At 38.6% G+C, this 13,993-nt stretch overlaps 1 protein-coding gene across 5 annotated transcripts in view; it reads left to right on the forward strand.

The window, feature by feature from the left end:
• Positions 1 to 13,993, forward strand: part of znf462 (zinc finger protein 462) — a 61,669-nt gene that overhangs the window by 43,969 nt on the left and 3,707 nt on the right. For all 5 annotated transcript variants that reach the window (XM_057818762.1, XM_057818763.1, XM_057818759.1 and 2 more), the window contains 7 exons: positions 321 to 439; positions 1,061 to 1,261; positions 5,414 to 5,642; positions 5,708 to 5,859; positions 7,288 to 7,511; positions 7,641 to 7,989; positions 8,069 to 8,249. In XM_057818762.1, coding sequence (XP_057674745.1) covers positions 321 to 439; positions 1,061 to 1,261; positions 5,414 to 5,642; positions 5,708 to 5,859; positions 7,288 to 7,511; positions 7,641 to 7,989; positions 8,069 to 8,249 — 1,455 coding nt within the window. The remainder of the gene's footprint in view (positions 1 to 320; positions 440 to 1,060; positions 1,262 to 5,413; positions 5,643 to 5,707; positions 5,860 to 7,287; positions 7,512 to 7,640; positions 7,990 to 8,068; positions 8,250 to 13,993) is intronic.

Here is a 13,993-nt window from a genome sequence, read left to right on the forward strand (position 1 = left end):
TTGTTTGTTCCATCAGACACAGAGCGAGCAGGACTGAGAATCAGGTGTAATCCCTCCCCTGTATACTGTGCGCCCTGACCTAGAAACAGACAGCACTCCCATGCTACCTCGACAGGCTGGCATTCAAAACGCAGCCAGCTTCCCAACAGGCGCCCCCACCAGGGGATTGTGGGTAGATGAGTCCCCCTTTCCTCCTCCACCCCAACTCCCTGATCTGTCCTCACCAGAAAATTCACTTCAAAAACATAGCAGTGTTTGATTCCTGTGCTTTGTTCCATTCCACATTTTCATGTCTTGTTTCTTTGTTCTTTTATCAACAGTCTGGACAGACACATGCAGTCTCACCACGGACACCACAAACCCTTCAAGTGCAAACTCTGCCCCTTTAAGTCCGCCTACGTGAGCCGCTTGAAGAGCCACCTCCACAAGGCACACACTGGTAAATACATGCATTCACACATAGGGATTGGAAATCAGGCCTGATTACGTTTCCAGAGGATTGTAATCTGGTGGAAAAGAACGGGTTTTTAAAATTTATAACTCATTGACTGCCACTGATAGACGTCCAATCCATTTGGTCTGGGAGGGCAGGTACCCTTGTCAAATTGGATTGGAAGTCTATCACTGTCAATGGCAGTGAAACATGATCATCACAACTGAACAACACAACACATAACTGAACCAAATTTTTCAGAACAAAGTCAAGAAAATCACAACCAGAATAGCATAATTTATCACACTGGATTATTTTTTTCTATGGTAAATGGTGTTATACTTGTATAGCGCTTTTCCACCTTTTAATGTAAAACATAATACTGAAATTTTACGCAGCTTCCAACTTTGATTAGAACTGGTCAGTTTTTGACCTCTGAGCTTATGTGACCTTCTAGTGTTAAAACTGAGACGTGCAACAAAATGTAGGCTGAAATTAAAGATTGTTGTGCTGGCCATATTCGATAACATTTTCGTAATTTGCTGCAGGCCAATAAAAACTGGACAGCGGTCTGAAGTTTGAACACCCTTGCTGTTTATTGTAATATTTGTCTTTGTCACCCAACAGGTGAGCAGCACACATATAAGTGCTTGTCCTGCCCTTTCTCCTCCATGACCATCAGCCAGTTAAAAGAGCATTCTTTGCAAGACCACGGCGAAGCCCTCACCCTTCCCAAACTGCGGGCTGCCACGCAGGCTGCACACAACGCTCTTAGGACCCCTACCCGATCGACCACCAATGCAGAGAACAGCCCCTTGACTCCAGAGGGTATGTGTTTTTTAGAGGCGATAATTATCGGTCCGATAATAGGAATTATGACGTCATCCCAGTAAATTTGATAACATATATTATCGGGCCTATTAATAATATTTTTGGCATGGTGTCGGTGGATTGGGATGTGTGCGTTTATTTCCACTCCTGTTTTGCCAGTATGCAAAGTTTTGTTACTGTTCTAGAGGCTGTATTTTTCCTTCACTGAGTTATAAACCTTAGAATGGCAATTAGCAAATGTTTGCATTTTACAGTGTTATTTTTACAAGTTCTTGAGAGGCCTTGTGGTTATTGATAGGCTTGCTGTCCTATAATTGCCAGGTTAAGAAAGTTGTTTCATGGACCAAGACAAAACTGTTGCACCAAATGTTTTATCTGCGAACAAAGCACAACACCTGTTGGGTTTATGTTTGTTTTAGATCAGTGCTCATTGTTTAGGGAAAGACATAGGCAATGATATTGACTGATTGATTGGAATTGACTCAAATTATATTTATTTGAAATAATTAATATAGGCACTTTATTTTAAGTCAAAACTGTTCTTGTCTTTGTTTTGTTCGTTATAATAATGTTCATGTCATCATGAAAATTAGGGTTAGGTCAAAGGCAAATCTATGCTGAATCCACCACTAGTATTTTTGACCTACAGGTGTTCAAAAACTCAGGTGAATATACATTGAAAAATTATATATATACAGTACTGTGCAAAAGTTATAGGCAGGACACCTGCCTAAAACTTTTGCACAGTACTGTATATTTTAATTATATTATGTATATACAGGATATACTGTATGTATATATTTTCCCCAAGTGGAAGCTTCCATGATCCTAATAAATTTAATAATTAAAAAAATATATATACAGTACTGTGCAAAAGTTTTAGGCAGGTGTCCTGCCTAAAACTTTTGCACAGTACTGTATATTATCGGTTATCGTTTCGGTATCGGCCTTGAGGAGCAGGAAGTTCTCGGTATCGGTTTCAAAAAATGGATATCGCGCACCCCTAGTCCTATTGTGATACCTGAATCAAGGGTTTGGCATTAAGAGTTCACACTCGATTGCACAAATTCTGGGTGATCGGTCAACCGTTGTGAATAGGGGTGTGACAGTATATCCAAAATATGATACATCGCGATACTTTGTAGTCCAAAAGGTTATCGATATGCCCCCACAAAGAATTGATGTGTTTTAAAAAGATGTCATTGTTTACATAAATAAATAGATAAAGGAACCAATATGTTACAACCAAAATGTACAGGTCACTTTCTATTCATTTTAATGCATTTACAAGTTCCTGTTGATTTTGAGTCATGTCCTATTCATTTGGGAACATTCTCGAGTAACTTCCTCTTCAGTAACCCAAAATCAACAGGAAATGTCCTGTAAATGCCCGAAAATCAACAGTAAGTGGCCTGTCAATGCTTCAAAAGCATAGGCGGCGTTTCACTTTTATGGCGGGGGGGCAAAACATCTTGATGACCCCAAAACGCAGTGTCTGCAATAAAATTAACGTACACGGTGTTTCATGGTCCACATCTTCAATCCTTGGTTCTTGCTCAGTAGTTGTCACTTTTGAAAGCTTAGGTTTGAAAAAATTACATATATCCATATTGCGTCTTCTGTTCTCAGGTGATTTTGGCTAAGCAAAGCAAATGACCGTCTAAGCCTAAGGTGCTCGTCACATGATCTGATCGAAAAATAATTTTGAACCATTATAAATTATTGCCCCCCCCTACCCCCCAATTGGTCTGCGAAAAGGAAGTGGCTGAAAATCAACTGAAAATGACATGAAATGGCCAAATTGAACTCCTCACCTGGCATTGGCTGCCACTGACGGCCATAGACGTCCAATCCACTTGAAATGGGAGGAATGGCAGTTCATTCGCTGCCATCGCTCCCACATCAAACAGATTGGACGACTACTAGTGATAAACTCATTCCTATTAACAACAGAAGTATGAAAAGACCTTTGTTTTTTTGTTTACTAGTTCTATCGCAGATAATAATTTCCTGACCCATGTATTGCCATATTGTGAGATTATCATTTCATGAGTTACCCAGAGGTTCCCACCGCTAATTATTAAAAATGACAACATTAGAAAACAATATTAAATAATGTTACTTCATCTCCATAAACAGAATTAGATTCAAATTTTAATTTCCTCCCTCTCGTATGCAAAACCAAGCATGCATTGTGAGTGAAAGCTGAATGGCAATATAGTTTTCTGGCATGTACCTGCAAACTCCTGAGTGCTGAATGGTGCATTTTTCAGGTGGATAGATATTCTATTAGTGTCACGGTGGTTTATTTATTGATGTGTCTGAGCCACAAAGTAGGGCGAGAAGATGAGCTCGCTCACTCACATTAGCTCTCTTAAAAGAAGGAATGAAGAACGTGCACGTTTTCTGTGCCGCTGCCACACTGCGATCGATTCATCACCCAAGTGGGATGTATGAATGTGATTGATATAGTAAATGAGTATCAGGAGGGAACACTTGATGTGGATTACGGGTTGATCATTTTCCACAGTATTCCATAGCATACTGATTTCAGCTTGGAGTCACTGTTAATAATACGAGAAAAGGCACGAATTGTCGTTAATGTGTCATATCCAATATACTGGTGCCAAATAGAAAAAAAATATTTCAACTAATGGTTGGAGAAACAAGTTGCAATGTTAGGTGATTATAGATCAGGTTTTTTTTTTTTTTTTTTAAATGCGGATTAAAAAGTATATACATAAAAAGGGAAGAGTAGAAAAAATATAGCTATTATTTATTTACAGTAAGTATAAAATTAGATAACTGTATTAAATATCTTTATTCTTCAAAGACATTTTTCCTGTAAATTTAGATATTTCTGTGGCATAATTAAATATTATACAACGGCAAGTTTGAATATTATCATTACTTGATCCTTTTAATATCATTACTTGATTCTTTTAATATCGAACTACTGTAAATTTCGGTCTGTAAACCGCTACTTTTCCCCCTCATTTTAAATCCTGCGGTTTATAATCCAGTGCGGCTTATTATTTTATTTATTTGGGTTAATAGTTAACACTTTATTTGACAGCAGCGTAATAAGACTATCATCATAAGACTATCCTAATTATGAAATGACTCAGTCACGGGCATTAATGAATGCTTATGACAGATGTCATTAAGTGTCATCATGCAAATTTTTTCTCCATGTATGTCCAGCTCGGGTCATTTACATCCATTCAAAAGTGAGATTATATATATGTATGTATATATATATATTTAAACTAAATGACGTCTGTCATAAGCATTCAGTAATGCTCGTGACGGTGTTATGTCATAATTATGACGGTCTTATGACACCGCTGTCAAATTAAGTGTTACCGGTTAATATCTTTTGGTGTAAATATCCCATAATACAGTGAGGACAGCTGCAGGTTATAGTGAGGCTTATCTGTGAACAAATGCCATTTTTTTGTCAAATTTGATGTGTGGCGGCTTATAGTCAGGTGCACCTTATGGTATATGGATACTCTTTATTATTTACTCAGTATTTTAATGTTTGAAGCTTTTATTTGGGGCTTTAAACAAATTTGATTACCGGTACTTGAAATTATTCCTTGTAATTAACAATTGGGCTGCAGCTATTTAAGTAATCGATTAAACTGTTCATTAGTTAGTTCAAATAATCGACTTTTCTGATTACAAACTTTTAATGCGTTGCAAAATAAATTTTAGGAGATGTAAAACGAAGGAAACTAGTGTTTATGCTTGTATTTATTTTGGCTTGCTAAGATTACACTTTCAAAAGGGCATTAAATGAGAATACAAAATAAGATTCCTGACTGTTTCTTCAAACTATGCAGGATTGCACTTTCACTTCACAAGAGCAATAAATGCATTTAAAACGAAATTGAAATAACTGAGCTTAGCCTCAAACGATATTAAAAAAATAAATAAATAAATAAAAAGGATCTAAGGACAGCAAAAGAACTGGCTAACTTGCATAGCAAAAGTCTGCTAGCTTAAATGCTATAAAATGCTAACTTTTTTTTTTTTTTTTAAACAAAGCTCTTAACAAATTGCTCAAGTACATAAAATAACATAAATAAATATTTGTATTGCAAAACGTCTTTATAAAACTTAATGTTTATCGATACTTTTCAGAGACTTCATATTGGGAACCGGCGGACGTCCAAGAGCAGCTCAGCCATTACCAGATTGCCTCTCGAACTCACACGTCTCCCAGCGACCATCGGCCCGACAGCATCCTCACCTGCGAGTTCTGCGAGTTCAGCTCTGGCTACATGCAGAGCCTGCGGCGACACTACCGAGACCGCCACGGTGGCAAGAAGCTCTTTAAATGCAAAGACTGCCCCTTCTTCACTTGCTACAAGTGAGACACCACAGTGCTGAATAATTGAAGTCTGAAATGATGTTAACAACTGGTAATGATCTTAGGAATACTTTCACCTTGCACGTGGAGGCAGGCCACAGCAACAACAACAACAACAACGTGCAGGAGGATGTCCAGAAAGACCTCCGCTGCCCTCTCTGTCTTTATCACACCAAATACAAAAGCAGCATGATCGACCACATTGTCCTGCACAGAGGTACTCAATCGTCATTTAAAGGAATTGTTCAAATTTAGAGGGACAGACAACACCTTTATAATACAATGCCCAAACTCTACCGATACGTTTTTTTCTTTTTTGTTAAATATCATTATCAATCAATATCATTTTTTCGTTTTGTACTATAGTATCACATATGCACTTAAATGTAAAATAATTCTTGTCATGGCTTGGTCAGACACTGCTTAACAACCTGTGTGCCTACCTGGTATGGGTGACAATAAATGAATAAACTCCTCTAAAACCTGAATTAAAATTAATTAAAAGTGTATCATAGGCCAAAATGTTTTTTTTTTTTTAAATGTTGTTCAGTTTGGTATCAAGCCTGATGTGCATATTAAGTCCACAGTCAGTGCCATAATGCCACATTAGTACATTAGCTTAGCTCCTCATGCACTAATCACTTATGCTTGTGGAGACAACTATGACTTTTTAACCGATATTCCGATATTGTCCAACTCCATAAATCCGATACTAATATCAAACCGATATCGATATACAGTATGCAGTTGTGGACTTAACATATTATGGCCAATTGTATTGTGATGCCCCACTGGATGCTTTAATAATGATATATAACAACTTCAAGTTTTTTCCAAATAAAATAAACATTCTGTGAAAAATAAGAGAACAACTTCAACTGAAGAATGGAAAAAGTGCCTATATTGCACCACTATTGTTGAAATCACTTTAACAAACCCCAAGCATCTTTGTTTTGGAGACATCTAATGGTCATTAAGCATAATTGCTGTGCTAAGCTGGGACCAGCCCTTGTACAAGGGCAGAAGGCTTTAACATTCACTTTGAAGGCAAAATGCATATTGGCCCAAAACCGATCATGATAAACCGATGTCTGTATTATCCGATATCATGTTATCCGGCAATACTATCGCCTACCCGTTAATATCTGACAACTATATAATACTAGTATTGGTGCAACACTAGTATCATGTTTAATATATTGAAATAACTGAATTCCAATCCATTTCTGATGCTTGATAGTTGAGGAAAACATCAATGAAAGCCAATTTCCAGGAATTAGCTGCCCGTCATTCACACGAATATTTATACTTGGTGTTGTCTGTCCCGTTGTCATGTAAACCTAAAAGTTTCTCAGTAATTGGTTATTAAATCATTTGCTATTGACAGCGATAGATGTCCAATTTATTTAAAGGTTATCAGTAAATGAACATTGGCTACCAGACCTCCCAGTTTAAATGGATTGTACTCAGCTTGTGACAAACTCATTTAAATTCACAGTCGAAGGATAAAAAGAGCCACATGACTGGACTGAAAGAGTTAATATCAATCTCATCCAGTGACACTAATGTGAACAAGCATTAAATATGGACGTCTTTAGATTTGACTGTTGTGCCTAATGATACGTCCTATTGTTTAATCCACCAGAGGAGCGCGTAGGTCCAATGGAAGTGAATCGCTCCAAGCTATCGCGTCACCTCCAAGGCATGGTGTTCCGCTGCCACAAGTGCACGTTCACATGCTCCAGCGACCACGCCCTGCAGATGCACCTGCACAAGCACGCCGAGCTCAAGCCTTACCGCTGCCAGCTTTGCTACTACGACAGCCGCCGCCGCAGCCAGCTGCAGGAGCACCTTCGCGTCGAGCACAAAGTCAGAACCAACAGAATCTGTGCCTTCGTGTTTTGCATTTTTTTGCAATTGCAACACAACTTTTTATTAGTATTTCTTTTTAATTTGGTGGAATTTGAGACTTCAAGCAGACATTGTGTTTGAAATTAGGTCATCCGGAACTTCGAACTGATGGGCCGCGTCAACTTAGACCAGCTGGAGATGATGGACGAGCAGGAAAACAGCAGCGAGGAAGAGGAGGAGGAGCTGCACAAGCAGCAGCCGCAGCTGGTGCAAGGGGAGGGACAAGAGGAGGAGCAGGGCAACACCATGGAGCTGTCAGTAGACAAACATGAGGCTGCTGCTGCAACGGAGGAGGATGAAGTCATGGAGATGACAGAGAGCCCGAAAGAGGAAGAGGGAGGCGTAGAGGATGACGAGCGGGAGGGCACCATCAAAGAGGAAGAGGAGGAAGATGATGAATTCAAAGACGCTGCAGAAGAAAGGCCTGTACTACAAGGTTTGCTCTCAAAGCATATTCCACAATGAATCTAAAGCATTATATCAGTACTTTACTGAGGTGTCGACTTGTTTCCCAGAAGTCCTTGCTTCCCCAACGAGGAGCAGCAGCAGCAGCAGCAGCAGCAGTAGTAGCAGTAGTAGTAGTGGCAGTAGTAGCAGCAGCAGCAGCGGCGGAGAGAAGCGTCTTCCCTGCGAATTCTGTGGACGCTGCTTCACTAACAATCTAGAGTGGGAGCGCCATGTCCTTCGCCATGGAATGTATGTATTTGTATTACATCATTTTCTTATAGTAGTTGTTTTTAACGTATATTGCCATTGTCTCACCCATGGTTCATATAGTAAATGTAATGCCAATTTGTAGTTGTGTAAAATTAAAAAAATCTGGTGCTATACACTCACCGGCCACTTTATTAGGTGCACCTGTCCAACTGCTCGTTAACACTTAATTTCTAATCAGCCAATCACATGGCGGCAACTCAGTGCATTTAAGCATGTAGACATGGTTTAAGACAATCTCTTCAAACCGAGCATCAGTATGAAGAAGAAAGGTGATTTGAGTGACTTTGAACGTGGCATGGTTGTTGGTGCCAGAAGGGCTAGTCTGAGTATTTCAGAAACTGCTGATCTACTGGGATTTTCACGCATAACCATCTCTAGGGTTTACAGAGAATGGTCCGAAAAAGAAAAAATATCCAGTGAGCGGCAGTTCTGTGGGTGGAAATGCCTTGTTGATGCCAGAGGTCAGAGGAGAATGGCCAGACTGGTTCGAGCTGATAGAAAGGCAACAGTGGCTCAAATAACCACCCGTTGCAACCAAGGTAGGCAGAAGAGCATCTCTGAACGCACAGTACGTCGAACTTTGAGGCAGATGGGCTACAGCACTAGAAGACCACGCCGGGTGCCACTCCTTTCAGCTAAGAACAGGAAACTGAGGCTACAATTTGCACGAGCTCATCGAAATTGGACAATAGAAGATTGGACAAACGTTGCCTGGTCTGACGAGTCTCGATTTCTGCTGTGACATTCGGATGGTAGGGTCAGAATTTGGCGTCAACAACATGAAACCATGGATCCATCTTGCCTTGTATCAACGGTTCAGGCTGGTGGTGGTGGTGGTGTAATGGTGTGGGGAATATTTTCTTTGCACTCTTTGGGCCTCTTGATACCAATTGAGCATCATTGGAATGCCACAGCCTACCTGAGTATTGTTGCTGACCATGTCCATCCCTTTATGACCACACCACAATGTACCCAACTTCTGATGGCTACTTTCAGCAGGATAACGCGCCATGTCATAAAGCTGGAATGTTTGTGCACTCTATAGGGCAGCTTTGATTTTCATAACACTTTGTGTAATGACAATAAAGGCATTCTATTCTATTCTATTCTACTCTATCTCAGACTGGTTTCTTGAACATGACAATGAGTTCACTGTACTCAAATGGCCTCCACAGTCACCAGATCTCAATCCAATAGAGCATCTTTGGGATGTGGTGGAACAGGAGATTCGCATCATGGATGTGCAGCCGACAAATCTGCACCAACTGTGTGATGCCATCATGTCAATATGGACCAAACTCTCTGAGGAATGCTTCCAGCAATCTATGCCACAAACAATTGAGGCAGTTTTGAAGGCAAAAGGGGTGCAACCCGTTACTTGCATGGTGTACCTAATAAAGTGGCCGGTGAGTGTATATTTATCAGGCATGAAAATCTCTCACCTTTCGTCGAAATTCGCCGTTTTGAAGTACAAAACGTGAATTGTGTAGATCCGAGGAGAAATTTTTGAAGGGGGGGGGGGGTTGTTCGGGAGATTTTTTTTAATGTCGGACGCTTTGTATGCAAGCAGGAAAAGCGGCACAAAGCCAAAAAAGCGCACCATAGTGACCAAAACATTGACGTATTTCAACGAAACAAAGGAAGGTACACTGTTGTGTCCTGTCTCTTCAATGCCAAGCTTGGCTGCATGTCGGCCGTTAATGAACACCTAAAGCGCCAACTAACTAACTAACTAACTAACTAACTAACTAACTAACTAACTAACTAACTAACTAACTAACTAACGACATGTTTTAGTGAAGTTGCTAAGCCTGTCGCGATATGCAATGAGTCCATTTATCGCACAGTAAATAAAAATGAGGGCGGTAATTTTACGGCTGCGTTTTATCGCTACGTGCGTGCGTACGTGCATACATTTCTGCGTGCGTGTTGATGGCATATGAGACTCCAGTTCACAGTTTCGCAGATGTTTATTGGTCATCAACACACGTAGAATTAAAGTTAATACATATAAAATAAGGACGCATATCTAAATTAAATACTGTAAATGTTAGCATTGCTACATTAAGGCTAATGGGGAAAAGGCAACCTTCTTTAGCCTGCTATAAAACATTGGCAGTCTTCAAAACGCAAGCTTGCGGTTAAAAGGTGACACTTCAAACATGAAAAATCGCTGGTTAACAGCATTTGCAAACGAAAAATGAAAAAAATTGATTACTGACACCACATGCAATGACAAAAAGAGCTTTTTTTTTATTGCGGCCTGTAAAGCTTACTGTTCGCGGTTTAGCGAACGTACTTCCGGTGAAAATTTCAAAATAAAAGCATGTCATGTTCATCATATAAATAACGATTTCTGGAGATAATCCTACATACTTCAGAATTTACACTAAGAATAGTTTTAAAATGACACCCTTTATGAAAAATCTGATTGGCAATGATTATAATACCAGTATTATATATAGCAGTATATTGTATTATTAATGCTATAAGAATTGTTTTGAATCATGTTGGAAAGGCGAAGTGAGTGTTCTGAATCTGTTTACATTCCATTCTTTTGCTTTAGTTAATGCTATCAGTATATGACCTCATTGATTATTTGTGATTTATTGTATGTACGTTAATAAAGAATTTAAGTGTTCCAAAATGTTTTTGTGAATTAAGAAGCATCGTCAAAAATTTCATTGCTAAATTTAAAAAAAAAAAAAAAAAAAAAAGGGAAAAAATTAGTTTAGTCGACAAATCGTAAAAATAGTCTGCTGACTAATCGGGAGAAAGTTAGTCGTTTGGGACAATGTACCGGAACATATTTCCTCCACACCCTTCTCACCTTTTTAACCCCTGTCCCAATTTCATGCCTGATTTATAAATATCTTGTATTTTTTCCTTATTACTTAACCCTGGTATGTATTATGTATGTATATTAATCAGGGGAGAAAGTGGCTAGAATTTCTTGCCGGAACTCCCCGACGTGAAGGTCGCCGCGGAGTCAGAAATTGTATCCATTTATTTATTTTATTTTACTTTTTCTTTCATTTTTTGGGGGGGGGGGTCCAAACCTCTTAAACTACTGAAATGCAAAGAAAACTGTTTTAGCACAGTTATTTCTATAACACATACAAAAACTGATTTTAATTCAAAATTGTAGTTTTTCAATGATTTGCAAAACAAAAGTTAACAAAAACAGCAATAACCCAAACCTTCATCTCCTAATTTTTATTTTCCCTCATTTCCTCACATACTAAATGCCAAATCTTAATTTTAACTACTTAAGAACATAGGATGTATATTAAAATTAATGTAAACATTTTTTATTTTTTTTAATAATAAAGATAATATAAGTAACATACATTCAGAAAAAGAAGTACAAATGACTTATATTATGCAGTGAAATGGAATATATTTTGAAGATCGCGCAAACATTGACTTTTTTTTTTTTTTTTTTTTAAATCATAAGGAAATGAATAAGTATCCTAACATAAATGAACAAATATAAGTCCAAAGTGCACATTGACAGCTAAGATGTTCTGAACCTCCCCATCAGAGCAAATAAAAATAAATATATGAAAAAATAAGCCTCCTCAACTCTTTCGTTGCTCTTAAAGATTTGATCCATATATGTTGCATTGCCCTTTTTTTGTTGCATTAATTCAACTTTTTTTTTTTTTTTTTTTTTTTTTTTTTTTGCTGTTCCAAAAAACATGCACATTTGAACCAGTCAGAGCTAACTATCTCTGCTGATCACGTCACGCTACACAAGCACTTTATTATGCTTGTTGTTAACACTTTTGTATGTAAATCTGATGTTGGTAGATTGTTTTCTTCTTGGAGATGAAATTCATGTGTGGCAGCTTAGCATTTTGGCATTTTTTTATTATTTTTTTTACATAGGGTCTTGACAGTTGCCGTCATATTTTCAGAATCAAAGCACCGTGTACCGGAACAGCATTCCAGCTCTGAATCTTATACCGGAACTGCGTTCTGGTCCTGAATCTTATACAGGAACTGTGTTCCTGACCGTTCTGGCCCACTTTCACCCCTGATATTAATACAAATCTTGATTTTTTTTGGTCACATTGTTGAATTTGTTTTTCCTGTATTTAACATTTAGTCTTATAAAATAATGGCAATCGTGGGTCTTATTTGTTGTCATCATTATAATATCTCAACTACAGTTGTCTGATCACATATTGCTGCGCCAGAGTTTGAGTCCGAGTCACCTGATTTTGAGGGTCTGTCGATACAGAGTACCGATCAGATACCTCAGTAAAGTATCAGAACCGTGTGCAGTACGGATCCGCCAATCTCCGTGTTGACTGCGTTCTCCGCAGTACGTCAAAAATAGGACAAAACATTACGGCTCTGTCTAATTGTGAGTGCTCGCGTGATGGTGTGGCATTAAAAACAACAACAAACACATTGGAGTCTGTACTCAGCAGAGAGAGAGGTGAACTGGATTTGACTGAACATTTTTTCCCCAATTTTTTTTAATGCTTTTACCATGGGTTTGTGACACCCCAACCACGTCAACAACCCGTTCTGTAATATTTAACTACTGTTTTAAATTACATAACTTGCCTCATAGCTCCTTCGATGGCATTCCATACAGCTTCCTTTTTAAAGTTGTCCTTATAAAAAGGATCTGCTGGATCATAAATCACTTTGTGACTTTCCACCTCCATAATGAAGCGTTCATCGTCAATGTTCCCTGTGAATTAGCACCTGGCCTGTTGACTGCAGGCTCCGCCCATTTTGACAGATGTGTCTCCGGCAAAAATATAGAATAGTCCAAACCATCCGGCGGGCTCCAGCACGTCGGAGATGGTCTCCAATCAATCCGTAGCACGTATGTAGCCGGTATAATTTGAACATTATGATATATGCCATATCTTACCGGATCTGTACCGCACACGCGTCCGTTATAATTTTACCTTACGTGACACAAAAAAACCATCCAAATGTCAAATGTTTTCCACCTCCGTAAAGTTGGCCTCACTTCAGACGCAAATTTATGTAAAAATTTTTATTTTTTGTGCTACGTTTGTGCTGTAAAAAGTTTTACCTTTGCGGTTCCATTCCACTGTAGATCGGGGGGCTGTGTAATGTCATCACTGCAAATTAAAAGTACGATATCTACAAACCAGTTGCAGCCCAACCAAAAATGATCATAACACAAACGATTGACACCACTTTTAGCCAGTTTAGATCAAAATGGGGGCTGTGACCTTTAAAAGAAAAAAAGAAACCTTTTTACAGCACAAATCGGCACAAATGTAGCACAAACGATTGAAATAATTTTTATATAAATTTGCGTTTGATGAGGGGCCAACTTTACAGAAGCAATATTTCCATATTAAAGACATCACTCCTACATGATGCTATCTTACCGTTAGCTTCCCACAACAGCTGGCATCAACATTCTCACCTACTAGCAGTGTTTACTTCCGTTTCCGACTGTGTTTCGATGTTGCGTAGTACAAAATTTTTTAAAAATTTGGTTTGTTTTGACACTTTTGCTTCTTTATCTTGATTATTTAGTTGCCTCCTAGCACTTAAAATGAAAAAATAATTTGTAAAATATGTTTTCACCAGATTCCAATACTCTAAAAATAAAGGGACCAAGGCCGATTTGTATCCCATGGTCAGATGGGGAAATCCCTAATTTCAATTTTATCCATGAAAAGTTATATGTTTTAAAATGAATACGAAGCTATAGTCTGAGA

The sequence above is a fragment of the Corythoichthys intestinalis genome, chromosome 17 (genome assembly GCF_030265065.1).
Source record: "Corythoichthys intestinalis isolate RoL2023-P3 chromosome 17, ASM3026506v1, whole genome shotgun sequence".
NCBI lineage: Eukaryota > Metazoa > Chordata > Actinopteri > Syngnathiformes > Syngnathidae > Corythoichthys > Corythoichthys intestinalis.